Consider the following 26,895-nt stretch of genomic DNA (forward strand, 5'->3'; position numbering starts at 1 on the left):
ACTGCTCATCTGTTCTACATACAGTGACGTGAAAGCGAGTCACTCAGCCGTGTTCACCTCTGTGCAACCCCAGGGACTATACAGTCCTGGAATTCTCCAGGCCAGAATACTGGAGTGGGTAGCCTTTCCCTTCTCCAGGGGATCTTCCCAGCCCAGGGATCGACCCAGGTCTCCCACATTGCAGGCAAATTCTTTACCAGCTGAGCCACATGGGAAGCCCAAGAATACGGGAGTGGGTAGCCTATCCCTTCTCCAGGGGATCTTCCTGGCCCAGGAATTGAACTGGGGTCTCCTGCACTGCAGGCGGATTCTTTACCAGCTGAGCCGCCAGGGAACCCCTATGCACCTTATTGCCAAATTCAGGCTTAAATTGAAAAAAGTACGGAAAACCACCAGACAATTCAGGTATGACTCAAATCCTTTACAATTATACAGTGGAAGTGAGAAACAGATTCAAGGGATTAGATCTCACAGACAGAGTGCCTGAAGAACTATGGACAGAGGTTTGTGACATTGTACAGGAGGCAGGGATCAAGACCATCTCCAAGAAAAAGAAATGCAAAAAGGCAAAATGGTTGAGGAGGCCTTACAAATATCTGTGAAAAGAAGAGAAGCGAAAGGCAAAGGAGAAAAGGAAAGATATACCCATTTGAATGCAGAGTTCCAAAGAATAGCAAGGAGAGATAAGAAAGCCTTCCTCAGCGATCAATGCAAAGAAATAGAGGAAAACAATAGAATGAGAAAGTCTAGGGATCTCTTCAAGAACACTATAGATACCAAGGGAACATTTCATGCAAAGATGGGCTCAATAAAGGACAGAAATGGTATGGACCTAACAGAAGCAGAAGATACTAAGAAGAGGTGGCAAGAATACACAGAAGAACTGTACAAAAAGATCTTCATGACCCAGATAATCATGATGGTGTGATCACTGACCTAGAGCCAGACATCCTGGAATGTGAAGTCCAGTGGGCCTTAGGAAGCATCACTACAAACAAATCTAGTGGAGGTGATGGAATTCCAGTTGAACTATTCCAAATCCTGAAATATGATGCTGTGAAAGTGCTGCACTCAATATGCCAGCAAATTTGGAAAACTCAGCAGTGACCACAGGACCGGAAAAGGTCAGTTTTCATTCCAGTCTCAAAGAAAGGCAGTGTCAAAGAATGTTCAAAATTCTCCAAGCCAGAATTCAACAGTACGTGAACCATGAACTTCCAGATGTTCAAGCTGGTTTTAGAAAAGGCAGAGGAACCAGAGATCTGTTGATCCAATGATCTGTTGGATCATGGAAAAAGCAAGAGTTCCAGAAAAACATCTATTTCTGCTTTATTGACTATGCCAAAGCCTTTGACTGTGTGGACCACAAACTCTGGAAAATTCTTAAAGAGATGGGAATACCAGACCACCTGACCTGCCTCTTGAGAAATCTGTATGCAGGTCAGGAAGCAACAGTTAGAACCAGACATGGAACAGCAGACTGGTTCCAAATTGGGAAAGGAGTGGTTCAAGGCTGTATCTTGTCACCCTGCTTATTTAACTTATATGCAGAGTACATCATGAGAAATGTCGGGCTAGAGGAAGCACAAGCTGGAATCAAGATTGCCGGGAGAAATATCAATAACCTCAGATATGCAGATGACACCACCCTTATGGCAGAAAGTGAAGAGAAACTAAAAAGCCTCTTGATGAAAGTGAAAGAGGAGAGTGAAAAAGTTGGCTTAAAGCTCAACATTCAGAAACTAAGATCATGGCATCTGGTCCCATCACTTCATGGCAAATAGATGGGGAAACAGTGGCTGACTTTATTTTTCTGGGCTCCAAAATCACTGCAGATGGTGACTGCAGCCATGAAATTAAAAGATACTTGCTTCTTGGAAGAAAAATTATCACCAACCTAGACAGCATATTAAAAAGCAGAGACATTACTTTGCCAACAAAGGTCCGTCTAGTCAAGGCTATGATTTTTCCAATGGTCATGTATGGATGTGAGAGGTGGACTGTGAAGAAAGCTGAGCCCTGAAGAATTGATGCTTTTGAACTGTGGTGTTGGAGAAGACTCTTGAGAGTCCCTTGGACTGCAAGGAGAGCCAACCAGGCCACCCTAAAGGAAATCAGTCCTGAATATTCATTGGAAAGACTGATGCCGAAGCTGAAACTCCAATACTTTGGCCACCTGATGTGAAGAACTGACTCATTGGAAAAGACCCTGATGCTGGGTAGGATTGAAGGCGGGAGGAGAAGCAGATGACAGAGGATGAGATGGTTGGATGGCATCACCAACTCAATGGACATGGGTTTGGATGGACTCTGGGAATTGGCAATGGACAGGGAGGCCTGGCATGCTGCAGTCCATGGAGTCACAAAGAGTCGGACGCGACTGAACTGAACTGAACTGAATGTACATGTTTCACTGCTATCCTCTCAAATCAACCCACCCTCACCTTCTCCCACTGAATCCAAAAGTCTGTTCTCGAAATTTAGAAAGACGGTACCAACAATCCTGTGTGCAGGGCAGCAAAGCCTACATTCTCTGCGTGATTTCAGCACCTCCGTAGAGCAGCATGTCCCGGGCAGAGGCCTGGCCCAGGAACGTGGTGTCGCGTCCCAGTGTGGGAGGGGGACGCTCCTGCCCAGCCCTGGGGGCCCCCGTCCAGCCCTGCACCCCGGCCATGGGTCACCTCACAGCCTGGGGAGGAGCGCTGTCCCCCAGGCCTGGAGGAAGGACACAGCGTGGGACACCTGAGACCCGGTGCCCGCGGCTCCTGCCCAGGGTCTGGGCTGCCATCCTGCCCATGCAGCAGCAGGGTGGGAAGGACCCAGTGGGCACGCGCTCGTCTCTCAGGGTCTCTCCTGCTGGCTCCCTGACCAGATCCTGAATTCGTGCCTCCTGCTCGCCTGTGTGGTTTCCAGGGGTGACCTGGCCAAGGGTGCGTGGGGCCCGGGCCCACTCCCCGTCTTGGCAGCAGCCAGAAACCAGGGCCCGCTCTGCCTCATGCTGCTGTAGATCCAGGAAGTTTCTGCGGGCCACAGGAGGGGTGCTGGCAGACGAGGGTCTGGGGCTGTTTAGAGGAATTCAGAAACACAGCGGTCACCTCTGCCCGCTGTCTGCATGAAATGTGTTTCAAAACAAAACATGTTGACTGCAGCCTGCCACTTCATAAATTGTAGCAGGCCGTCCACACTGTGCCCGAGAACGCGGCCATGCAGCGGAGGGGCAGGCACATGCTGGGTGCCCGGAGCCCAGGCTGGGCCACGCTGCCTGGACTCCCAACACGCCCTCACTGGCTGGAGCCACGGGACCACCCCCGCTCGCTGCCCACAGGCTACAGTGGAAGGCTGGGGCTCCTGACCCCCACACCGCCCTTGCCCAGGGAGCCCCTTCCTCTCTGTTTGCGGGGGACAGGCCTCCCGGGTCTTAGAACACATCGGGGCTAGAAGAAAGCTTTGGGGACTATGGATTCCAACTCACACGTGCAGAGAAGGGAGGCTGAGAAAGAATGCATCACAACATGGCCCAGCTCACCCAACCTGGCCCAGCATGGGGCCTCCTTGCCCTGAGCTCTCAGAGGCCCGCAGCCCCTCAGCGGCGAGACAGCCTCCGGAGGACCCTCCCTGCCCCTCTGCCCGGGGTACAGGACTGCAGGGTCCTCTCTCCACACGGGCAGCCCTCTGCCCTCTGTCCTCTGACCTTCTGAAGGCAGCAGCGACCCCAGGGCCCCATCAGGCTGATGCACCTGTGCCCTTGCGCTTCCGGCCACAGGAGGGGCAGCGGAGGTGCCCGGGGGGACAGAGGAGACGACTGGGCCCTCCAGGCAATGAGAGGCGGCCTCACAGGACTCGAGGGCACAGGGACCTGGGCCACCCACGACACAGGCGTTCAGGCCGAGCCCCGCAGGCGCTGCAGCCCCAGGACGCGCCAACCGCCCCTGCCGGGGTGGACACGAGCCTCCCAGCAGCTGGCCCTGCGGCCCCCAGTGACCGTCCGTGCCCCCAGGCCCTGAGGGTCTGCATCCTCCAGGCACCTGTCCGCCAACAGCTGCCTGTGAGCACCAGGCCATGAGCCGCCTCCTCCCGCGGGCAACTGGTCAGCCCACAGCAGGAGGGAGCCCTGAGCGTCAGCGCGACAGAGGGCAAGGGCCTCGCTGCGCCCCTCAAGGCCTGCAGCCAGGCCTCCTGCACTCTGAGCACTCAGAGCTGGGGTGACCTAGAGGGGAGCCGCCCTGGGCACAGATGGGAGACTGGCTGCAGCTCTGATGGGGCGTCTCCACAGGAGCGCGTCCTATGCAGCCTGGCCTGCCGTCAGCGCAGGATGAGTGGACAGGACGTCAGCTGGCTTCCCAGGAAACAGCGGGTCTGACACCCGCGCTCACCACCCACCTGGGCACCTCCCGTGCCCCAGTTTGCAGTTAGAAACACAGTGACATCTCAGTCAGCTGTGGAGCGAGGTGTGAGTGACTAACGGTCTTGCTCTTCGGTCTTGGCCGCACCAGCAGCTCAGAAGTTCACCGTGTGATTTCAGGAAGTGTGAGAACTCTTGCTGCTAAATCTGGAAGAAGTTACAAGTGCCTACTCTGAGTTCTGCCCCTCGGAACACTAAGTCCCCTTGGGAGCCTAAGAGCACAGCAGAGGCCTTGATGTCGGCTTCAGAGAGCGAATGCCGCCGCCGCCGCCAGCCAGGCTGCCTTCCGGGAGGACTGCGCCGACAGCCGTGATCCCAAGGCTGTGCAGAAAACTCCGGCCCCCTGCCCGGGGTCTGCCGGCCCCCAGCCCACTCCCTGTGGGCCCCACGTGCCCTGTGGGTGCATCTGCTCCCGCACACCCCTAGGAAGCTGGGCTGCAGGTGCCTGGTCCCAGCGGCTCCGTCCCCCAGGTGGGCTGTCCCCACGGGCAGGAGTCCAGCAGCAGCACTGGCTTCGGTTCAGAGGCTCAGGGCGGCAGGCTGAGGCCCCTCTGGCTCCCTGGCCCTTCCCCTCTTGGTGCCAGCATGGAGGTGGCTGCTCCGGCAGTCGCAGCACCTCGCAGGCACAATGAGGAGGTAGAGGTGATAGAAAGTGCGCCTGACCCCCATCCTCCCGCAAGTTAGCCCTTTAAAGAGCCTTCCTGGGGTTAGTGGGGCCCCCACCTCCGGTGGCGGGGGCCCAGCCTCATCGCCACCCCACCAGCCCCAGAGAGGGGCGAGCGGGCCCACGTGGCCTGTGGTTCTCGGCCACGGCGTCCTGCCCTTTGGTCTTGAAGCTCCCTGCCCCCAGCCAGGACCCACCACCCTGCTGCCCACTGTCGGGGATGGCGGGTACTGCACCTCGCCTCAGTGCTGCCCCTTCCTGCAAGCTCCGTGCCTGCTGCGGACAGGCCGTGCAGGGACAGGGCGTGGCGCCTTCCCTGGGAAGCAGCTGGAGGCAGAGGCCGGCTCACACAGAGCGCAGGCCGCCCACCCTGCTGAGGGCCGTGGGCACCACACCGCCGACCCCTCCCTGAGCGCTCGGGGGCATCTCCTCCGTCTGCCCGGCCAGGGGCTGGTTCTGACCCCAGGTTCACGGCCCCAGCAGGCATCATCTGCACGCCTGGCCTTCGCAGGCCGTCCTGGGTGGCCACCAAGAGCTGCAGGGCCTGATGCCCAGGGTGCCCCCCTCCTACCCCCCCACCCCGGGCAACAGGAGCCCCCCACCAGCCACGGGCATGTGAGCACAAGTCCTCCCGGGACCCCAGCCCCTCAGCAGCGCCTCTGTGGCCCCCACACCTCCTCTCACCCCGGCGTCTGTGTACCCCAAGGCGGGTGGGGACAGACCCCCTCCAGGGGGTGCCTGAAGGCACTTAGAGAGGGCATGGAGCCAGGACCCACCCAGCGGAGGGGGCCGGAGTGGGTGCAGACCCTTCCCCTCTCGCTCAGCCCCGGGGCCCCCAGTCCAGGGTGTGGGGTAGGGAGTGTGGTGGTGTCTCAAGGGCAGGAAGGGGCCCAGAGGGCAGCTCTGAGGTGCCCAGGCTGTGGGCTGGGGTCGTGTGCCCGCAGAGTGGCCTCTGAGAGGTCACTCAGAGCTAGAGGTCAGTCCCTGCTGGGGTCCTGCCCCCGTGATGGTTTTGGGGGGTCCTCTAATGTCTATTGGAAAGAGCCAACTCATTGGAAAAGACCCTGATGGTGGGAGAGATTGAGGGCAGGAGAGGGGACAACAGAGGATGAGATGGTTGGATGGCCTTACTGACTCGATGGACATGAGTTTGAGCAAACTCTGAGAGTTGGTGATGGACAGGGAAGCCTGGTGTGCTGTGGTCCATGGGGTCGCAAAGAGTTGGACACGACTGAGCGACTGAACAGCGGCAGTTGGGGCCTTCAGCCCCTCTTTCTGCGTGTGTCCCTGTTTGTCCACCTTTGGCCGTGTTGAGTCTTGGTTGCGACGCGCAGGGTCGCTGCGGTGCCTGGGCTCGGTGCCTGTGCCTCGTGGGCGTGGCTGCTCTGAGGCACGTGGACTCAGCTCCCTGATGCGAGATGGAACCCACAGCCCCTGCGCTGGAAGGCAGACTCTTAAGCACTGGACCCCAGGGAAGTCCCGGGTGGGGACAGGGGCTCTTCTCAAAGGCTCGGCCCCAGCGTGTCCTCAGCTTCCTCCGGGGGAGGGGGCAGGCGGGGCCCCAGGCCCTCATGCTGACCCTCTGCCCACAGGCGCCTCCCTCCCGAGCCCCGTTCTCTCCTCCCGGAGGCTGTCCTGTGACGGAGCAGTGACCCCAGCTGCTTCCCCATCCTGGTCCTCCCACTCCCCCGAGCCTCAGCCTCCTGGGCTGCCGGTGCCAAAGCCCGGGCGGATGGCCCAGCGCTGTGGGGTGCCATGCACGCCCCCGGGAACCCGCCCCCTGCGCCACGGCCGCCCCCAGGCACAGGCAGAGGCCCAAACGCCAGGGTCTCCTCCATGTGCCTTGCAGGTTGCTTGCCCAGATTCACGATGAGCTGCTGTTTGAAGTGGAGGATTCACAGGTTCCTGAGTTCACAGGTGAGCCCCCAGGGGCCGGGGTTGCTCCTGTTTCAGGAATAGTTAAAGCTTCTCCTGCGGGGCTCACAGGCCCCTTCCCGGCCTGCTGCAAGGGGCACCTGCAGAATGCCCAGGCTGGTCTAGGGGCCCTTGAGAGGCCCAGAGGGCTGCACCCCAGCCAGCGGCCCCCAGAGAACGCTGCGTGCCCTGCTGCGGGCCCCGCAAGGTGGGGGCAGCACTGGGACCCCCGCCACGGGAGCCGGGCTGCGGGGCAGCGGCAGGGTCCGCCCCCCGGCTGTCGGCCCAGAGCCTGGCCCCCGACTCGGTCCTCAGGGGAGCCCAGGCCTCCTGCCATGGCAACCGTGCCCACAGCCGTGGGGCCCCTCCCGCCTCCCGTGAGTGCAGGAGCGGACGGCCCAGCCCCACTGGTGGAGGTGGGAGGCCGGGCAGGGGTCTCAGGGCTGGGTCCCCAGCTCCACCGGCTCTCAGGGGACAACTGGCCACGCCCCCCCAGCGCCACCACCTGCCTGCAGACCTGCCTGTAAAGGAGAGACTCCGGGCCTCAGTGCCCCCACCTCCAGGGACCACCCCGACAGTGGGGAGGCCACCCTGCACGGACCCACCCTGCATGGGACCCCACCCTGCACGGACCCACCCTACATGGGACCCCACCCTACATGGGACCCCACCCTGCACGGACCCACCCTACATGGGACCCCACCTTGCACGGACCCACCCTACATGGGACCCCACCCTGCACGGACCCACACTGCATGGGACCCCACCCTGCACGGACCCACCCTGCATGGGACCCCACCCTGCACGGACCCACCCTGCATGGGACCCCACCCTGCACGGACCCACCCTGCATGGGCCCCCACCCTGCACGGACCCACCCTACATGGGCCCCCACCCTGCACGGACCCACCCTGCACGGACCCACCCTACATGGGACCCCACCCTACATGGGCCCCCACCCTGCACGGACCCACCCTACATGGGACCCCACCCTGCACGGACCCACCCTACATGGGACCCACCCTACATGGGACCCCACCCTGCACGGACCCACCCTGCATGGACCCACCCTACATGGGCCCCCACCCTACATGGGACCCCACCCTACATGGGACCCCACCCTGCACGGACCCACCCTACATGGGACCCCACCCTGCACGGACCCACCCCACACAGGGTCCCATCCTACACGGTGGCTGTGGGTTTGGAAATGACAAGTCTGAAACAAACCATTTGAAGGGAATGCTGTGCGCTGCCTTGCTGGTTACAAAGGAAAGAGAAAGTCCCACATCTGGAACAGTCCTGTCCCCCTCGTCATGGGGGCGGCCGCTGGCCTCCAAGGCAGGTGGCCTCCAAGGCAGGTGGCGAGGCTCCCTGAGACACACGGGGCCTCCCACCTGCACTTGGGAGCCACCATCTGGCGCTGTGCTCAGGGTGCCCCGGGGTCACAATCCAGCCAGGGACCACGAGACAGGTGACCCTGGTGTGGCCGGGGCTGGGTTTCATCTCTGAACGCTGGGTGGGCACGACATACCCAGTGGGGCCCAGGGGGCAGACACTGGCTGAGGCTGCATGGCACTTGGGTCCCTGCCCTCAGGGACCCTGCGGAGCGGGCTCTAAGCGCGGGTGACCACAGGGAGCGCCAGCTCCGCCCACTGCTTATTTGAGGTCCCTCAGCGGGTCCATCTCACAAAGGCGGGGGACACATGAGGGCCTGGTGGCGCCTGCACACCCAGTGAGGGGCCAAGGTCCCGACTCCCCGCGGGAAGCCCTGGACCCCCTGCAGTCCCCAGGGAGACCGGGGCCTCTGCCGGTGCCCGGAGAGCAGGCTGGGGACCCCAGCCCGACCCAACCCCGTCACCACCAGGGTCCTCTGCCAGCACAGGGGCAGCTGCTGGTGCCACTGCTGGCGCCCCGGGCCCAGCGCCCCACGAGACCGCTGTGAGCCCCGAGGCCGTGGTGGGGCAGGCAGCAGCCTCCTGCAGTCTCTGTACCCAAGCGCCAGCTGACTCGGGATGGGAGGAATGTCCTCTCATCCTGGGGCACAGGGCTTGGCGCAAACGCTGAGGAAGCCCGAGCTGGCCGACCCCGCCGTGGGCCGCTCCCGTCCCCAGACCCTCCGGCGACGGGCCACCAGCCCCCGGTGACTCCAGCTGTCCTTGCGGCTTCGCTGGCACCTGAACCCTCACAGGGGTTTCAGTGGGAACACAGGCCATCCTACCTGGGCTGCTCCAGCCTGGCCATCGGCGGGGGGTGGTCAGTGGGTGGGGGGTGGGGAGCAGCGGCAGAGAAGTGGGGAGGCTACGGCGCCCCTGGGGGCCAAGGGCCCTGCTCCCCACTGCCTGCAGCTGGGCCAATTAAGGTGCCTCAAGCATGATGCAGCCAGTGGGACCTGGAAGCCGTCAGGAAGAACCACGGGGCTGCTCGAGCGGTGGGGACTGTGGCGCTGTGGGCCGGGGGAGCCTGTGAACTTGGGGAGCCTGTGGACTCAGGGGGACCTGTGGACTCGGGGGGACCGTGTGGACTCGGGGGGACCCTGTGGACACGGGGGGACCTGTGGACTCAGGGGGACCCTGTGGACATGGGGGGACCCTGTGGACTCGGGGGCACCCTGTGGACTCGGGGGGAACGTGTGGACTCAGGGGGACCCTGTGGACATGGGGGGACCCTGTGGACTCGGGGGCACCCTGTGGACTCGGGGGGAACGTGTGGACTCAGGGGGACCCTGTGGACATGGGGGGACCCTGTGGACTCGGGGGCACCCTGTGGACTCGGGGGGAACGTGTGGACTTGGGGGGAGCCTGTGGACTCAGGGGGACTGTGGACTCAGTGGGACTTTGGACTTGGGGAACTGTGTGGAATGAGGGAGACCGTGTGGACTCGGGGGGACTCTGTGGATTCAAGGGGAGCCTGTGGACTTGGGGGGACCCTGTGGACTTGGGGACCCTGTGGACTCGGGGGGACCCTGTAGACTCAGGGGGACTGGGGAGCCGGGGCCGAGTGTCCTCCTGGCATGGCTCTGCCCGTGGACTCGAGCGGCCTCCGTCTTGCTCTGTCCAGCCCTTGTCCAGGGAACCATGGAAGCCCTGCAGCACGTGCCGGCGCTGGAGCTGCAGCTTCAGGTGAGGGGCGGAGCTGCGGGCCACACTCAGTCCTGCCAGCCCTCCCCCAGCCCCCACCAGGCCCGTGCCAGCCAAAGCGCTGGCGGGCGGCCCTCAGAGGGGCCCCGGGTCCTCATGGGAAGAGCTCCAGGCCCCGGCTTCTCCAGGAGGTGTGGGAGGTGGAGGGTAACAAGCGGGCAGAAGGCCTCGAAGCCATGCAGACCGCCCCCCGAAGGGACCGCAGGCAGCTTGGAGCCGCTGGAAGCGTGGCAAGAAAGGGCCGGTCTCCCCTCAGCTCCTCTGGGAGCGGCCTGCTCTGTGCAGCGTGCCCTGTTCACTTCATCCCGACCTCGCCCTGTGGGTGGCAGCTTGGCAGTGGGAAGGAGCACCCCCGGGCCCAGCCAGGGGTGGGACCACCCATCATCCAGGGTGGTCTGTGCTTGTCCTCCTGGTGGGTGGAGATGTGGGGACCCCAAGGTCCCTGGAAGCCTAGGAAGCCTGACCTCACCCCACTAGTAGCCCCGTGGTGGCCACTGCAGTGCTCCCCACCCTCAAGTGGGGACGGAGCTGTTGAGCTGTGGTCAGGGCCCACTCAGGATCAGGTCCCAGGGAGAGCTCTCCAGGGCCCTCTGCACACCTTGGAGCTGGTGCCCACAGGGCGCCGGGACACGCCCATCCCTGACCCCCTCGCCTGGCCCAGCCCCTGAGGCCTCCCTGCCGCACAGAGGCCCTGGCAGGTGAAGGGGCTCAACCAAGATTGAGGCATCACGACGGGGTGGGTATTCTGGAGCCTGTAAGCCTGCCAGTGTGTGTGAGAGTGTGTGTCTAAATGTGTGTGTATGTGTGAGTGCATGAGAGTGTGTGTATCTGAATGTGTGTGGGTGCATGTGTGTGTATCTGAGACTGTATGAATGTATGTGTAAGAGTGTGTGTGCATGAGTGTGAGTGCCTGAGAGTGTATGTGCATGAATGTATGTGTGCATGTGTGAATGTGCGTGTAAATGCATGTGTATCTGTGTGTGAATGTATGAGTATGTGAATGTGCGTGTGTGCATGTGTATCTGAGAGTGTGTGAATGTGTGTATAGAGCGTGTGTGCATGTGAGTGCCTGAGAGTGTATGTGTGTGTGTGTGTGTGAGTGCATGCGTGTGTATCTGAGTGTGTGAATGTGTGTATAGAGTGTGTGTGCATGTGTGTGAGTGCCTGAGAGTGTATGTGTGTGTGTGTGTGAGTGCATGCGTGTGTATCTGAGTGTGTGAATGTGTGTATAGAGCGTGTGTGCATGTGTGTGAGTGCCTGAGAGTGTGTGTGTGTGTGAGTGCATGCGTGTGTATCTGAGTGTGTGAATGTGTGTATAGTGTGTGCATGTGTGTGAGTGCCTGAGAGTGTATGTGTGTGTGTGTGTGAGTGCATGCGTGTGTATCTGAGTGTGTGAATGTGTGTATAGGGCATGTGTGCATGTGTGTGAGTGCCTGAGAGTGTGTGTGTGTGTGTGTGAGTGCATGCGTGTGTATCTGAGTGTGTGAATGTGTGTATAGGGCGTGTGTGCATGTGTGTGAGTGCCTGAGAGTGTGTGTGTGTGTGTGTGTGTGTGTGAGTGCATGCGTGTGTATCTGAGTGTGTGAATGTGTGTATAGAGCGTGTGTGCATGTGTGTGAGTGCCTGAGTGTATGTGTGTGTGTGTGTGTGTGCAGGTGAGTGCATGCGTGTGTATCTGAGAGTGTGTGAATGTATAACAGCGTGTGTGTGTGCGTATGCATCTGTGTATGAGTGTGTATGTGTGTGTGCATATATCTGAGAGTGTGAGTGCGAGTGTGTGAGAAGGTATGTGTCTGAATGTGTATGTGCATGTGTGTGTATCTGAGAGTGTGAATGTGTATATGAGTGTGTGTGTGTGTGTGTGTGTGCATATGCGTGTGTGTGAGTATGCATCTGTCCCTAGCAGAACTGCCAGGGTGTCTAGTCGCGTGTCTGGGCAAGGGGCTGCCTGTGCACCATGGGCCCTGGTCCACCTTCCAGGGGGCCCGGGAGGTGGCCAGGAAGGCTGGGCACTCACCTCTGCTGCCTGCACAGGTGCCTCTGAAGGTGAGCCTGAGTGCAGGCCGCTCGTGGGGACACCTGGTGCCCCTGCAGGGGGCCCCGGGCCCCACCAACGTCCCGCCGAGTCTCCAAGCAACATCTGGGCCCCGGCCAGCCCCGGAGCGCCGACCCCCGCGCCTGCATTTTTTGCCTTCATTCGGTCCGTAGCCCCAGGCAACAGCGGAGAAGAGAGCCGGGGTCCACCAGCCGGCGGTGCGGCCTCCCGGAGGCCAGAGCTTCATGAGCGGTCACAGCCACCTTCCCTTGGGGCCGCCTGCAGTAAACGCCTCTGGAGGAGCTGTCCTGACCTGTCTTTGTGAATCCTTCCTGGGGGTGGGAAACCGGGCCCGCAGCCCTTGGCCCCTCAGTCAGGACGAGCACTGGGGCAAGTCTGGGTCCCCCCGCCAGGCAGCTGCTCAGCACCTCACAGGAGCCGGGAGCAGCCAGCAGCCTGGCTCCCAGCGCCCCCGAGCGGGCCCGCGGGTGGCGGTGAGCTGAGTGGAGAGCACCTCCCGACCACCCTCCTGAGAGCTCGACCACCCTCCTGAGGGCCGGAGGGGCCTGTGCCCAGGTGCTTGCCAGCTGCTTCTCACAGGCACCCCGGGGCCAAGGGAGGGTCTGGCCTGAGCACCCCAGAGCCTCTCCGTGGCCTGAGACACAGACGCCCCACCTTGGATGACAGGGACACTGCGGCCAGAGAGGTCGCCTTGCTGGACGGGCCCCAGCAGGCCTGCCCCACCCTGGCTCAGCCCAGGGCCCCCCCACCCCGTGCAGCCTCACCCCTGCATCCTGGTCTGGGTCCCGGCTCCGAGAGCCCCCACCAAGGGGGGCACGGTGCTCACCTGGCAGGGCCGAGGGGAGCCCCTCCAGGAGGGGAGCAGGCCCCCTGCCCCAGCCTGGACCCTGGCCTTACAGCAACTTGAGCCTGCAGGACACGGCCTCACTCTTCCAGGTGACGGGGTCGTCACCGCTCACCGTGCCCAGGCCCGTTCTAATCAAGGCTTCAAATCGTCGCTGGTCCCCCGGGGCACGCAGGGCCTGATGGCCGCGCCTGACCCTCTTGGGGGGCGCAGGGCCCCCCCACGCCACTGTGTCCAGCGTGTGTCGACGTCTGAGCGACAGCCCATCTTCATGCCGTCACCGCAGAGGCAGAGACCACTGCCTCCTCTTGGGGAGGACCTCGCGCAGACCAGTGACCGTCCCGGGAGTGCCGTCCCAGGGCCAGGCCAGGCCGCTGTGGGTGTGGGCAGCCCTGTGGGGCAGGTGGGACCCAGTCAGACTCAGAGAAGGGGGCGCACTGGATGCCCCAAGGGCGGAGGGGGTGCGCCCCCACCCGGAAGGTGGCCCCGGCAGGAAGGGCCCGCCGTGGGGGCTGTCACACTGGTGGGCTTCAGCAGCCCCGGGGCATGCTGGGCACCTCCCCCCGGGGTCTCAGTGTCCCCGTCCCTGGCTGACACCCCAACCCCACCACAGCCCCTCCTTACAGGACCTGGGGGTCCCACCCAGCCCCACCCCTCACCCCATCCCGTGAGCCCACGGCTCCAAGGAGCGTCAGACAGGCAGGCAGACGGCAAGCTGGCAGGGCAGCCAGGTCGGGGCCACAGACACAGGAGCGGGGGCCTCCCCTGCCCATGGGTTGCCCCACCACTGACCCCCGCCCCAGGGTCGGGGGGAAGCCCAGCACCTCAGGGAGGAGCCCTTCTGGGCCCAGGGTTACACAGAGGACGCGGCAAGAAAGCATGGAGCATGGTTCCATCAGCTCGGGTTTTATTGAAAAACAGCAGCATCAGGGGCCGGGCAAGTGCAGGGCTGTGGCTGCGGCCCCTCCCGCGGCTCACAGGGACCCCCCGCCCGGCAGCCTGCGCCCCCGGAACTCGGTGCCCCTTGGGGCCCTCCCGAACGCCACACTGACAGCGGACTCAGCAAGCGACAGCAGCCCGCCTGGGCCTCGTCCCCAGATCTGACCTCCACCAGCCTGCAGAGTGTCCCCGAGCGTCCCTGCCCTGGCCACCCTCCCCACAGTGCCAGCGCCCTGGGCAAAAGCTCACCCCGGGCACCCCCGCTGTATGCGGGCCTGTGCAGCAGCCTCAGCCTGGGAGGAAGGAGGGCTGGGACCCAGGCTGGCTGGGCCGGAAGAGAGCAGACGAGGCCTCGGGGCCAGCCCGCCCCGGCCAAGCACCCCCGGCCCCCCAGAGCCCTCAGACACCAGGCTCTCCCCCTGCACACGTGCACACACACAGAGGCACACGTGTGTGCACCTACCCACAGGCACACACGCACACGCAGGCACACCCCTTCTCTGAAGTGGCTGATTATTGCTGTTAAAACACCGCATCCCACGCCAGCAGGCAGCGGGCCTCACGCCGCCGCCAGAGCCTGTTGTCCGCACCCCGAGCAAATACAGCCCAGGGTCTGCCCGTGCTCGGCCCAGAACTCAACTCCAAAAAGGCCCCAGGGCCCCAGCTCAGGTTCAGGGGCTGGAATGACGCACAGCAGTGGCTTCGGACAGACGCGAAAGCAGAGGCGACACGGCACGCGCCAGGGAGGCCCAGGGCCGCCATCCAGCAGCCCCGACGCCGACAGCCCCCAACTGCACCCACACTTCCAGCACGCCCCGGACGTCAGAACCAGGCCTGGGGGCCCAGAGAACCTCCAAGCCCTTGCTAGACACGGGAAGGAGCCCCCACCCCCAGGGACCGTCTCTGAGAAAGGACCCCCAGAGCAGGATGGGGGCCCCGGGACCACGTGGCCTCCCCGTCCAAGCCCCTCATCCGTCCGCCCCCACCCCCGCCCTGGGCCAGCAGCGGGAGGCCAGCCTGACACAGACGGAGGGACCCGGGGGCACCACCACGGCCCTGCGTGGGCCAGACCACCCGGCTGGCCCGACACACACCCCCACCCGCCCTGGCCGCCCGCCCTCGGGACCAGCTGCCTGAAGAGCCTTTACCCGGGCAAGGCCTGCCAGCCACGGGCCAGGACGCTGGGCCGTACAGCAGTGCTGGAGCCTCAGCCGCTCCAGGTCCCGGGACCCGGATGGGCCCATCGGGCCAGCGCTTCAGGTCCGTCTAACAAAGACGTGCTCAGGCTCCACCTCCCGCTTCTGCTGCCTGGAAGCCGGACCCCTGAGCACGGTGCCAGGCCCAGGGCTGGCCTTCCAGCCCAGGGAGGCCCGGGAGCCGGCAGGGCCAGGAGGGGCCCAGGACTGCCCAACACAGAGAAGCTGCCCAGACACACCCCCAGGCAGGAGCGCGGGGGGGACGCTTCACAGAGGTAGAAGTGACATCAGGATTTCTACAAAGGTATAAAACTCACAGCGTAGTGCATGTTTGTGGAGCAGGTAGCTCCCAGGCTGGGGGGAAGCTGGGAGACCTGCCCCCAGGAGCCCAGGCCACACGCTGGCCAGGCAGGGGTCTCAACCCGGGCTCAGCACGCACCCAGCCTGGGGCACACAGGCACCTCTGCCCACCTCAGGGCCGGGCGGCGGCTGGACAAGAGCATTGCGGACACGTGGCCCCCCTGCCACACCCCTCCTGGAGTCCATCCTGGCAGCAACAAAGGGCACGAGGGGATGATGAGGGCCAGCCTGTGCCCAGCACCCCCTGGCCCATCTGCAGGGGTGGGGCAGGGGCCACGCAGCAGGAACAGACATCAGGGGACAGGAGGGGCCACACCCCTGCCAGGAGGACCCCCTTCAGGCGCTCCAGTCCACACCAACAGATGCCGAGGGCCCTCTGCCCCCGCACCCCCGCCGGGGACGGGCCCCACAGGCACAGGGCCGGAGGAAGCCGCAGCATCCCAGAGCCACCACCAGACAAGAACACAACCCGCCAGGCCCCAGGCCGGCCGCAGCCCCGCCGCGCCCCTCGCCACCTAAGGCCGCCCCGAACCGACACCAAACCAAACAGAAAGAGGAAAAAGGCACAGCTTTGTTTTCCGTTTTGCTAAAACACTTTACGTCTGTCTGTATTATCCAGATTAACAAAATCTGAGAGCTGCAAGAAAATAGGGGGCCGATTTCTGTACAGTCTACAAAACTCCCACCCCCGACGGGGGCCGGGCGCCACCAGGGAGAATGTACAGGGCAGCGCGGGGTCTGTACAATGTTCCGCAGGTTATCTCAGCTGCTCACAGTACCCAGGGCCCCTCGGGTGGCCAGGCGTGGCCGACTCAAAGCGCCTCTGACGACGCGCCCTCCAGGGCCCTGCACGTGGCGCCCAGGTCCGTGGCCCACGCGGCCTGCCACGCCCCCCCCAAAGCGAGGGGCCTCTGCGGGCCTCTACGCCCCTCCAGCCACCACCTTCCTCCCCGACTCTGGGCCACCCACTCCCAAAAGCCCCTGCCTGTGACCTGGGGCAGCGAGTGGGCACTTGGAAGGCGCCCCGCTCCTACATTGGACGCTGCTGACAAGCTTCTCCCGCCTGCACCCGCCCAGGAGTGCCCTCCGGGCAGAAACGACGTTCAGTCAGGGTGTCCCTCCATCCCCCGGCACCCACCCCTACCAAACTGGGCCGGAAGTAGTGCAGATTCTAGACCACACAGGTGTGTGTGTGTGTGCGTGTGTAGGTATCAACTACCGTTTTGTCCCAAGAGTTAAAGTCATGCAGAGTGCTATTCTGTCTAAATAACTTATTAAAAAATAGGTCGGCTTCAGGCTGGGAGAAGCTACGGGCTTGGTGGTGCGGGCGTCAGCCTGGGTTGGTCAAGATTCACAGGACAGAGCCCGGCCGCTGTGGGGCAGAAAGTTCCCAGGGAGGTCCGGGAGCAGCCACCACGCCCGATCGAGCTGGCCCTGGGGGAGCGGGGGCCCCCACGGCCGCCTCCACCTTGCCCTCCTGGAGGGCCCTGACCGCGGCTGGACCACACGTCGCTATGGGAACCACACCTGGATGACGACGCCAATCAGCAAAGTCCGGGCGGAGGAGGGGCAGGTACCGAAAGGAAAGAGGGGGTGATCAACGTCGAAGCAGAGCTGGACTAGGGGAAGCGAGGGGCGAGGTGGACAGCAGGGCTCCAGAGAGCGGGGCACGGGCCGGGGCGCTCACCAGTCTAGGTCCAGTCTGGGCAGGGCGGGGGCAGGGGGCTGCGGGCATGCGGCATGCTGCAGCCAGGCCACATCCTCGGCATGCACGGAGCAAAGCGGCCGTGGGCAGCCCGGGCCCGGGGCGCAGCAGGCCACGCCCACTGGGGGCGGACGGCCGAGCCCCGCCCCACTGCCGGCCCGGGGTCTGCTGGGCGCCGGGGGCCTCACCCCAGAGGCTCTCTGCTTGGTGGGCAAGGCGGGGCCCCTGGCCACCTCGGGGCTAAGCGGGATGGGGCTGCTCCGGCCGGGGCCAGCAGCTGCGTGGGCTCGCGGCGGCCCACGCTGTCACTCTTCAGGGCGTGGCCCGACGCAGGGCGGGCAGGGGGCGTGGCTGGAGGGACCACCCACCTTCCCACGCGTCACCGATGCACACCGGCCCGGCATCCCCCAGGAACCGGCCAAGGAACCGTGTGGTGTCGAAAAGGGAGGAGCCCAACACACACACCAAGGTGAGCGTCTGAAAGCGGCCCGGGCGGCGGGCGGGGCGGGCACAGGCGGGCGGGTGGGCGGGGTGGAGGGCGGACGGCGGCGGTCACTCCTCACGCAGCTGCAGGCGGTAGCGGTGGTAGCGGACCTGGAAGAAGAGGCGCTCGGCCAGCGAGAGGGTCATGCCGGGCATCACGTGGCGGTCGCTTGAGCCCATGTGTCTGAAGCCCAGCGACTCGTAGAGCTTGTGGGCGGCCGCCTTGACGGCCGTGGTGCCCAGCACCACCGCGGAGTAGTCGTGCGCCAGGGCGAACTCCAGCACCTTGCGGCCGAGAGCCTTGGCGATGCCCCTGCCGCGGAAGCGCGAGTCCACGGACATGCGCAGCAGCTCCACCGTGTTGTCCGCCGCGTGCGCCCGCGCCGCCACGATGCCCACCACGTTGCCGTCCAGCACGGCCACCCAGAAGCAGGAGCCTGCGGGGAACAGGGAGGAGGTCAGGGCCACGGGCACCACCGCCTGCCGGCCAGCCCGCAGGGCCCCTCTGGGCCGAGCACCGGGCCCCACCTGCCTGCCGCCCGCAGCAGCCCTGGAGCCACCCTGCCCCTGGGCCCGAGGCTGTGCAGCGAGCCCTGTGGTCAGGCCACCCCCCCCCCCAGGCCCAGACCCAGACCCATCGCAGCCCGGTGCAGGGCAGGAGGGGGCATGGGGAGACCTCTGGGGAACCGAGAGGCGCAGGAGGGTCAGAGGGACAAAGCCTGGAGGGGAGAGCTGTCTCCTCCGGTGACCCGAGGCCCAGGGGCTCCAGGAGGCTAGACCAGCATGGTGCCCATCCAGGGAGCCTGGCCTGTGCCCACCCTGCCCACAGCCACACCAGCCCGCACTGCCACATTCTCCCCATGGGAGGCCTAACCTCCCCCTAAAGCACCTTCATGTGACCCCACCAGGAAGACACTCATCTCCTGTCCGCTGGGTCCCCCCTGCCTGCTTCCCCAGCATGCCCCACCCCCCTGCCACGCCGGCCTGTCACCTCTGTGGAGGTATCCTCACCGCCGAACCCCAAGACTGAGCCCGGGCACCCAGCCAGAGCTCGGGCATGACCACCCCCCACCCACTAACCTGCCCACTGGCCAGGGGCGCGGGCTCTCCCCACCCACCCAGCCCGGGTCAGAGGTCAGCACAGGCTCAGTTTCCCCAGAGCAGAGGCAGCCCCCACAAGCCCCAGTGCAGCCCGTCAGCCGCCGCTCAGCCTCCCCGCCCCCGTGGGGTCTTCCTGCAGACCCCCTAGCTGTCTCAGCCCATCTGATCTCACATCCAGGGGGACTGCGCCCCAGAGACGGGGGGCCATTCCAGGCTTTGGTGCAAGGCAGACCTGGGCTGAAGCTCCAGGACGCTGATAAGATGCTTTGTTTGGGCTTGGAAGAGGGTCACGCAGAACCGAGGGTGCCCAAGGCCTGCCAGGTGGCTTCAGGGCTGAGAAGGACCAGCCGCCATGGCCCGGAGCTGGTCACGCCGGGCAGCTCAGCCCTGCCCCGGGAGCCTTGCTTCCCCTGCCCAGCTGCCCTTCCTTGCCGCCCACCAGGGTCCTACTAGACCCTCACCAGCCATTCAGGCCCCTCTCCACACAGACCTTCCTGCACCTGGGGTACCCTCACATCCCAACTCTGGGCACACAGAAAAGCCTGCCCCTGCCCCCAGGCCAGCCTGAAGCATAAACTCCCTAGAGGAGATGGCTCCAGAGCAGGTGCCAGCCCCTCCATCTACAGAAAACCAGGTCCGGGGCAAGACCCTGGGATTAATAAGTGGCCCAGGGACCAGAAGTGGAAGCCGTGACATGAGACCCCCGTTCTCCTAGGGTTCTCGTCCCCCCACCGTGGGGTCCCCTGTCCTGCCACTCAGGGCCCCAGCATTCCAGGCCAGCCCAGGACCCACGAGACGCACCGAATGGGCCCCTGGGGGGGTGAGACGGGCACCAGGCAACGGGCAGCAGCAGCCCGAGCAGCAGGGCGGGTCAGCGTGGCCCAGGGCCAGCTTGGGCCAGCAGCGCCAGGCCCTCAGAGGACACAGGACGGAAGCCGGGGACGCTCTGGGAGGAGGACCCAGTCCTGCCAGCCCGGCCCTGCCAGCCTGCGGCACCCCACCCCTCGGCCAGCGCCCTCCTTCCTAGGAGGCTCAGTTCACGCTGCGCCCGGCCCAGGCCTTCCGGTGCCCACCCGAGGCTGCTGGGGCAGGGGCGGCTCTGCGGGGAGGAAGGGCTGGGGGGCGGGGGCAGGGGCGGGGCCCGGAGCCTCACCGGGGGGCTTCATGTAGTACTGCTCGATGTCGGCCATGTCCGTGTGCAGCGCGCAGTCCAGGTAGGCGAGGACCACCTTCCGGCTGTAGTAGTAGCGCAGGGCCAGCAGCCCTGCGGGCACCAGGCAGGTCAGCAGCAGCGAGCGCGTCAGGGCGAAGCAGAGCGCTGCGGGGAGAGGGCGCGCTGAGTGCCCTCTGGGGCGGGGCCTGCGGGCCACCCGAGTCCCGCACCGCACTGGCCCCTGGTCGATAACCACCGGGGCCATGGGCAGAGAAGACCCCAAGCGCACAGCCCGGCCCGTTTTCTCTGGAAGAGCAAAGACCATCGCAGCTGCCGCCCCCACTTGGCCCTGTTGGCAAACTTCTCATCCGTGAGGACGCGATGCTGTCACCCCTGACATCAGGACTTCCAAGTGTCCTGAGCACAGCAGCGGCCCCTGGCAGACTGCCCTCAACCACTGGCAGGCACAGATCAGGGCATGACTACGGAGGCGGGGAGCCCTGCCCATCACCCCAGACCCTTAGCTGGGTCCATATCCTGGCCTACATGAGGCTGGGGGGAGTCAAAGAGCCGGCAGGCCAGGCACCGTCCCTCTCTTGGGAACTTGGGGGGCCCCACCCCAGCCAAGAACCGTCAGGGCCGGCCTCTGGGCGTCGTGAGGGCAGGGGCCAGGGAGGAAGGCCGAACCGGGCCTCCAGCGCTCGGAGGCAGACGTGCCTGCAGTGAAAGGCCTCTGCTGCGTGACCTTGGGAAGTCCCACCCGCCCAGCCTCAAGCTCCACATCTACAAAATGGGGAGAATCGCCCTCCCGCTGCAAGGCCTCAAGGGGCCAAGGCTCAAAGGCCCCCATGGGGGCGCCCGCGTCAGGCCCACCGCCTCTCGCCCCGCTTCCTCGGCGCGCTCCCTCCGCCCGGCACCCCGGGGAGCTGGCTGCCTGCCCCTCATAAATTAGCACTTGGAGCCGGCGAGGCAACCTCCCCCGCCGGGTGGATTATATATAGTTACACGCGCCGGGCGCGGGGCCTCGGCGGCGGGCGCTACCTGCTGCTCCCCCGCCCCCACCCGGGATGACCGGGGAGGGGACGCGGGTGGAGACCCCAGTCCTCCCCGCCCGCAGCCCCTGCACCCGGCCCACACCGGTTCCCACGCCCCCGCCCAGCGCGCCTTGGCCCGGAGCCCGGACCGGCCCCAGCGCCGGGGGCCACCTCGCCCCGGGGCCGCCGCAGAACGTGCGCGTCCAAGGGGAAGGCAGCGGTCCGCCTCCTTCCCGGGCAGAGGCCCGGGGCCGAGGTGGGGGGGGGGGGGGGCCGGGGACAAGAGGGCCGGAGAGAGCCCCGTGCGGGTCCCCAGAGGGCCGGGCGGGCGCAGACTGCGGCAGGCCGGGGTGCACCCCGCGGCCCCGACCCCGCCGCCCCGCCGGGTCCCCGCGCACTGACCGGCCAGCAGGGCGTAGAGCAGCTGCGCGCGCGGGTGCTGCCGCAGGCCGCGGAAGGCCGTGTTGGGGATGCGCTCCATGATGCCGTCGTAGAAGATGCGGCGCGCCGCCTCCTGCTCCGCCGCGCGGAACTCGCGGATGTACACGCCGCGCCCCTCGGGCGGCTCCGCGCCCCCGGCGCCGCCGAGAGCCTGGGGGCCCGGCGCGGGCGGGGGAGCGGCGGGGGCGGCGGCCGGCCCGGGGGCAGCGGGCAGCGGGGGCCACATGGCGCCGGCGGCGGCGAGCAGCGCGTCCTTCTGGGCCCCCGGCAGCGCCTCATGGTCCTCGGCGGCCACGATCTTCGTCTCGCAGACCATGTCGGGAGGCCCACAATGCATGCACCCGGCCGGGCGGCGCAGCGCAGGGACGCGGGCCGGGCGGCGGGCCCAGGGCAAGGGCGCGGCGCCCTCGGACCCGCGGCGGCGGCGGCGGCAGCGGCGGCGGCTCAGGAGCGCGGGGCGGAGGCGGCGGGCGGCCGGGGCGCGCGCAGGGAGCTGCGCCGCATTTTGGAGAAGTATTTATAATGCAGCGGCGCCGGTGCAGTCGCGGCGCCCGGGGTCCCGCAGGGTCCTAGCGTCCACTGCATTGGCTGCCGAGGGTCACCATGTGATCTCGAGGGTGGGAGCAGACGCCGCCCCCGCGCCCGCCCGATGGCACACTCGGGCGCTGCACCGCGGCCGGCCGGGGGCGGCGCGGGCGTCCCCGGGGCGCGACGGAGCGGTCGAGTCCCCGCGAAGCCGGCAGGGGACGAGCGAGCGTGAGGCCGGGGGTCGCGGCCGGGGTCCCGGCCCGGAACGGGCGCTCCGTGGGACTCCCGGCCGGGCGCCTCCCGCCAGGGCCCTGCGCCCCCGCGCGCGCCGCCGGTGAGCGCTCGGACCTGGGGCCGCGCCACCGGACCCCGCACCGCCTCGTCCTCCTGCTCCTTCTCCTCGGCCACCGGGCGCTGTCACGGAAGCGTCTGTCTCCGTCTCCCGCCCCTTTGTCTGAACGCGGCGCTTGACCGAGATCCTGGGGAGGGGGCGCCCCGGCTTGCCCCGCCCGGCGCCCCCTGGGAACCTGCGCCCGGGGCCGCACGGGCTGGCGGCGCGGGGACGCGATCAGAGCGGGGTCCGATGCCCACGCCGCCCGCAGCCTAGCGGGTCCCCGCGCTCGGATGCCGGATCCCCAGCGCCGGCGCGGGGGCGCGGGGCCCGCAGGACCCCTCCCGGCTCGGCCCCCGCCCTCCGCGGCCCGCGCATGCGCCCCGCGATCTCGGTGCAGGTGCAGGGAGGGCGCTCGGGGGGCGCGCCCCGGGCCCCCGCGAGCCCCTCGCGCCGACGCCGCGGGCAGGAGGCGAGGGGGGCAAGTGGAAGGGGAAGGGCGGGAGTCCCAGGCCCGCCCCCAGAGCCTGACGAGCCCAGCCCCCCGACATCCCCGCACCCCCCTTCCCCGCGTCGCCCCAGTTCCCCACAAGTGACCCCGCGGGCCGGCCTGGAGCGGAGCTCACACCCGCGAGAGTGGAGAGCAAGCCTCGGGCTCCAGGCCTGAGGACCCTCGGGCCGCTGGGGCCCAGTGAGGCGGCGGCGGTCACCCAGAGGCCAGGAAAGGGACCGCCCCTCGCGGGGTCGCCCTGAGGGACCCAGGGGGCGTGAGAAAAGGGAGGACCCGGGGCCCAAAGCGCTGGGTCGTAGCGGGAGGGGCAGCCGAGCTGGGGCGTCACGCACTCGCTGTGTTTCGTGTGTCAGGATTTGCCCGGGGTCCGCCTGTGACTTTCCAGGAGAGCCGGGTGGGATCACTGACAATGTCAGGGGCCCTCATCCGGCCGTTCCGAGAGCCCTCCACACGCCGCCCGGGGCTGCCCCGCGCCGCGCGCCGGGCTCTCAGGCATCCTGAGGATGGCCGGCTCCACGGCAGGAGGAAGGTCGCAGCCAGAGGACAGCGTGCAAGGAGTCCAGGAAGGAAGAGGGGCGGGCGTGGGAGCGCCGGGGCAGCGTCCTGACACCCGCCCCTAGATCCGGGTCTGCAGGGGTCCCTACAGGCCCGTGGCCTCTGCTGGCCGTTGTCAGTCGCTCAGTCATGTCCCACCCTTGTAGCCCCCCAGGCTCCTCTGTCCATGAGATTGTCCAGGCAAGAATACTGTAGTGTTCACCATGCCCTTCTCCAGGAGATCTTCCTGACCCAGGGATGGAACCCGGGTCTCCTGCACTGCAGGCGGATTCTTTACCAACTGAGCTGCCAGGTCTCTCCGGGGTCCATAACCAGCCCTGCCCCTCCAGGCCCAGAGAAGGAGGGGGGCCTGGGCCCCCACTCAGCCTGACCTTGTAGGGCGCCCTCCTGCCTTAGTGGGTTGAGCTCACCCTCCAGCCTACACAAGGCTGGGAAAGGCCACGGCGCCTTGAGGCAGTGGTCCAGCCCCTGGCTGGGAAGGGAGAGCGCCTGGACGAGGTGGGGAGGGACAAGGCTGGCCCCCAAGGAGGCCTGCCTGGGTTCTGGACTTCAAGGGGCTGCGAGGTGGGGAGAAGGAAGAGGGGAGAGGTGCGGGCAGCTGGGCAGTCCCAGGCCCTGCCGCCCGGCCTCAGTCTGGGGCCCAGGGAGGGGAGTCCCCTCACGCAGCTGGACTGGGGGCAGGGTCCTGGGTGCTGTCGGGAGCCTGGGGCGGGCGGAGTCCAGCAGTCTTGCCAGCACCTCCAGGGTCACTCACCCAGGCCCACCCCACAAATTCCAGCCCCTACCTCTTGACTTTGACTGACCCAACTACCCTGGCCTGACACCTACCAGAGCCCCACGGGTCCCCAACGGGGATAGTGGGGGTCCTCTGAGCACAGCAAGACCCCCGCCCAGACCCCAGAATGGGGAGGAGGAGGCCCAGCACCGGACTGTTCGTTGAGTGGGAGAACCCCCACCCTGGGGGAAGGGGACCCAGAGCAGAGAGGGTCTCCGGGATCCTAGGGAGAGGCGGACCCGGGAGGGCTGCGGAGGTGGCGGGGGTGCTGGCGAAGTGGGCCGGAGGGCCAGGAGCCTGGGAGGCGAAGGCACCAGGAGCAGACTTGGGGCCGGCGGCCAGGGCCCAGCCCGAGGGGCTCTTCCCAGAGAACGTGAAGGGAGGAAGCAAGAGAAACCAGCCGCCCAGCTGGAGGCCTGGGTCCCCTGCTTAGAACCTGCCAGGCAGCTCGCTGGGCCCTGGGCTCTGAGAGCTCCTGAGGGCAGGGAGGGCGCGACGCTCCTGACCTGCCTGCTGTACCCAGGCTGCCTGCTCCTAACCGGGAGTCTGTGACGCAGCACCCGGCCTTCCCGCCGAAGCTCTGCTCTCCCGATGCTTTACAGCCTGGGGGCTGGGGGCTGGGTGCAGGAGCCTCCAGTCACAGAGGCAGCGCTCCAGCTGGACTTCGGGACCAAGGAGAATAAGCTGGGACGAGGGCTGAAGAGCGAGGTGGGAGGTGGAGGCCGCGTGGGAACTCCGTGGAGAGGGACAGCACGTGCTAAGGCCCGGGGGTGGCGGGGATCACGAGGCCAATGTGCTCGCAGAAATTTTCACACGGCTGATTTACCACACGGTTGTCTAGGAAGCTACTTGCAGGCAGGCCACCGCGAGATGTGTGGAATCTAAGAAGCAGTGCCTCCGAACGAGAAGTATGAAGGTGGGCAGTGGGAACGCCCAGCTGGTTGGGAGCCAGAGGGCACAGGCCGGGGGGACACGCTGGGAAGGACCAGACTGCTGGAGGATGGACGGACGTGACGAAGGCAGACGAGTGGGAATGATCGAGTGAACAGTCTGCAGGGGCAGCAAGCGCTGCCCCAGAGGCGACGCCGTCCCAGATCACGTGGCCCCAACATGGCCACGAAGACGCTCTTGGTCCAGTCAGCAGAAAGCAGCGGTACTGCTCAGGACAGAGCCAGGATGTCCTTGGCCTTGCCTGCACACAAGGCTAAACCCTTCCCGGGGCCCCAGCGGCTTCTCCAGCACCACCCCCGAGCGGGCCTTCCCCACCTCAACGGACTCTGCTCCCACCAAGGTTGCCGTGGCCAGAGCTGCCCACCCCAGGGGGCCCACCTGGGGCCTTGCTCAGCCTCCAGGGCCTGCGACAGGCTGGCTTCTGCCCAAAGCCCCCCGCCGGGGGCTCTGCTCTCTCCCTGCCCTGTGAATGCCCCCTCCTCGGGGGCATCACCTCCCCGCGCCCACCCCCAAGCCCCAGGGGCCTTCTCTCCACAGCGCCTTCCCAGGTTTGTCTGCCCCACGGCCTCCTGGGCCTCTCTGCTCACCCTTGTCCCCCAGCCCTGGCCCCTCACTCCCGACGCCGACTCTGTCCCCAACCCGAGTCGATCCTCGGCCAGCAGCCAGGAAGGTCCAGCTCAGACTTCAGCCTGCCCACCTGCCTGGCCTTCATGCCGCCCGCCGCCCTCTGCGGGCAGACGGCTCTGCCGCCGCCTAGCCCTTCTGCCTGCGGCCCCTGCCGCCCTGTCTCTTCCTCCCAAAGGGCACCCCCTGCAGAGGTTTTCCATGAGGACCCCTCCTTTCTGTTCACAGGGGCCCCAGTTGGAGCCAGGCTTTGGGGCTGCCCGGCCCAGTTAAACTTCGATTTTAGATAAACCGGTGATTTTCAGGTTAAATGTGTCCTAAGTACTTCCTGGGACACGCTACACTAAGAAGTGCCTGCCTGCTCCCCCCAAAAAGGGCTCAGCGATCCTCGTGTTTGAGAATCTGGGCTCCTTGGCAGCCAGCAATGGCCATATGACGGAGGCCAACCCGTGGGATGTGGCCACTCTCTGGCAGTGCCCTGATGGACGTGCCTGTTTCTGCCACCCTCTGCTCCTTTGGGGGCCCCAGGACAGGTGGCCCCGGTCCCTGCCCCCCACGCCCAGGCCCAAAGGCCACTGAGGCTGCCTGCGGCTCCAGCTGTCCCTCCCCCAGGCCTCGCTCTGGCCTGACTGAAATCAGCCCATGGGCATCCTCACCCTCAGACATCAAGCTCAGCCCCCCTTGAAGCCAAGGTAAGACTCTGGTTTGTTCCCTGTGGTTCTGACACCTGGAGCAGCACCCACAGGCTGGGCGGGTCCAGCAGAAGAGAAGAGGACGGGAGGGAAGTCACGGTCAAGGGTTGGGAAGCCACTGGGGTAAGGAAGGGCCTGGACAAAGCATCTGAACAGCTGTGTGCACCCAGACGCCAAGGATAGGACAGGCTGGGCCATGGACTGGGGTCGCCCTCCCGGGCAGGGGACCAGGAGTGTCCAGCTCAGGCCACCTGGGATAGCAGCGCCAGGCACAGAGATGGCCATGGCCAAGTGCACCCTCCACGCTAAAAAGGAGGTGCAGACAGGGAACAGGGGAGGCCCCTGGAAGGCGGTGGCCACCGTGCCCACGGGTGCACACCCCTAGCCTGGTGCCAGGGTGGGAGAGCTGCCCGGTGGGGAAACCCAGGCCCAGGCAGGGACTCCGGGGGACAACGGTGGGCCCTGGTGGCCAGAGCAGGGACACAGGACACCAGCG

General features: G+C 65.8%; 2 protein-coding genes across 2 annotated transcripts in view; one reads left to right on the top strand and one right to left on the bottom strand.

Annotated features, from left to right (window-relative positions):
* The window catches only part of POLN (DNA polymerase nu), a 148,808-nt gene extending 136,334 nt beyond the window's left edge, over positions 1 to 12,474 (top strand). Inside the window, exons 23-25 of the mRNA XM_061421027.1 lie at positions 6,916 to 6,983; positions 10,041 to 10,102; positions 12,155 to 12,474. Coding sequence (XP_061277011.1) covers positions 6,916 to 6,983; positions 10,041 to 10,102; positions 12,155 to 12,328 — 304 coding nt within the window. The 3' untranslated portion in view covers positions 12,329 to 12,474. The remainder of the gene's footprint in view (positions 1 to 6,915; positions 6,984 to 10,040; positions 10,103 to 12,154) is intronic.
* A 1,436-nt stretch (positions 12,475 to 13,910) lies between these two features.
* NAT8L (N-acetyltransferase 8 like) lies at positions 13,911 to 21,837 on the bottom strand. The gene is made up of 3 exons (XM_061421028.1): positions 21,394 to 21,837; positions 19,958 to 20,122; positions 13,911 to 18,140 (listed from the first exon to the last, which is right to left on the bottom strand). The coding sequence occupies exons 1-3, from the start codon at positions 21,767 to 21,769 to the stop codon at positions 17,773 to 17,775; spliced, it is 909 nt and encodes a 302-aa protein (XP_061277012.1). The 5' UTR covers positions 21,770 to 21,837; the 3' UTR covers positions 13,911 to 17,772.
* Between the last annotated feature and the right edge of the window lie 5,058 nt (positions 21,838 to 26,895).

The sequence above is a fragment of the Bos javanicus genome, chromosome 6, assembly GCF_032452875.1.
Source record: "Bos javanicus breed banteng chromosome 6, ARS-OSU_banteng_1.0, whole genome shotgun sequence".
In the NCBI taxonomy this organism is placed as follows: domain Eukaryota; kingdom Metazoa; phylum Chordata; class Mammalia; order Artiodactyla; family Bovidae; genus Bos; species Bos javanicus.

Coding starts and splice junctions, on each gene's coding strand:
- NAT8L (XM_061421028.1), bottom strand. CDS start 21,769: ATGCATTGTGGGCCTCCCGACATGGTCTGCGAGACGAAGATCGTGGCC. Junction 20,123..21,393: donor GCTCTACGCCCTGCTGGCCG/GTCAGTGCGCGG, acceptor CTCTCCCCGCAG/CGCTCTGCTTCGCCCTGACG. Junction 18,141..19,957: donor GTACTACATGAAGCCCCCCG/GTGAGGCTCCGG, acceptor TGTTCCCCGCAG/GCTCCTGCTTCTGGGTGGCC.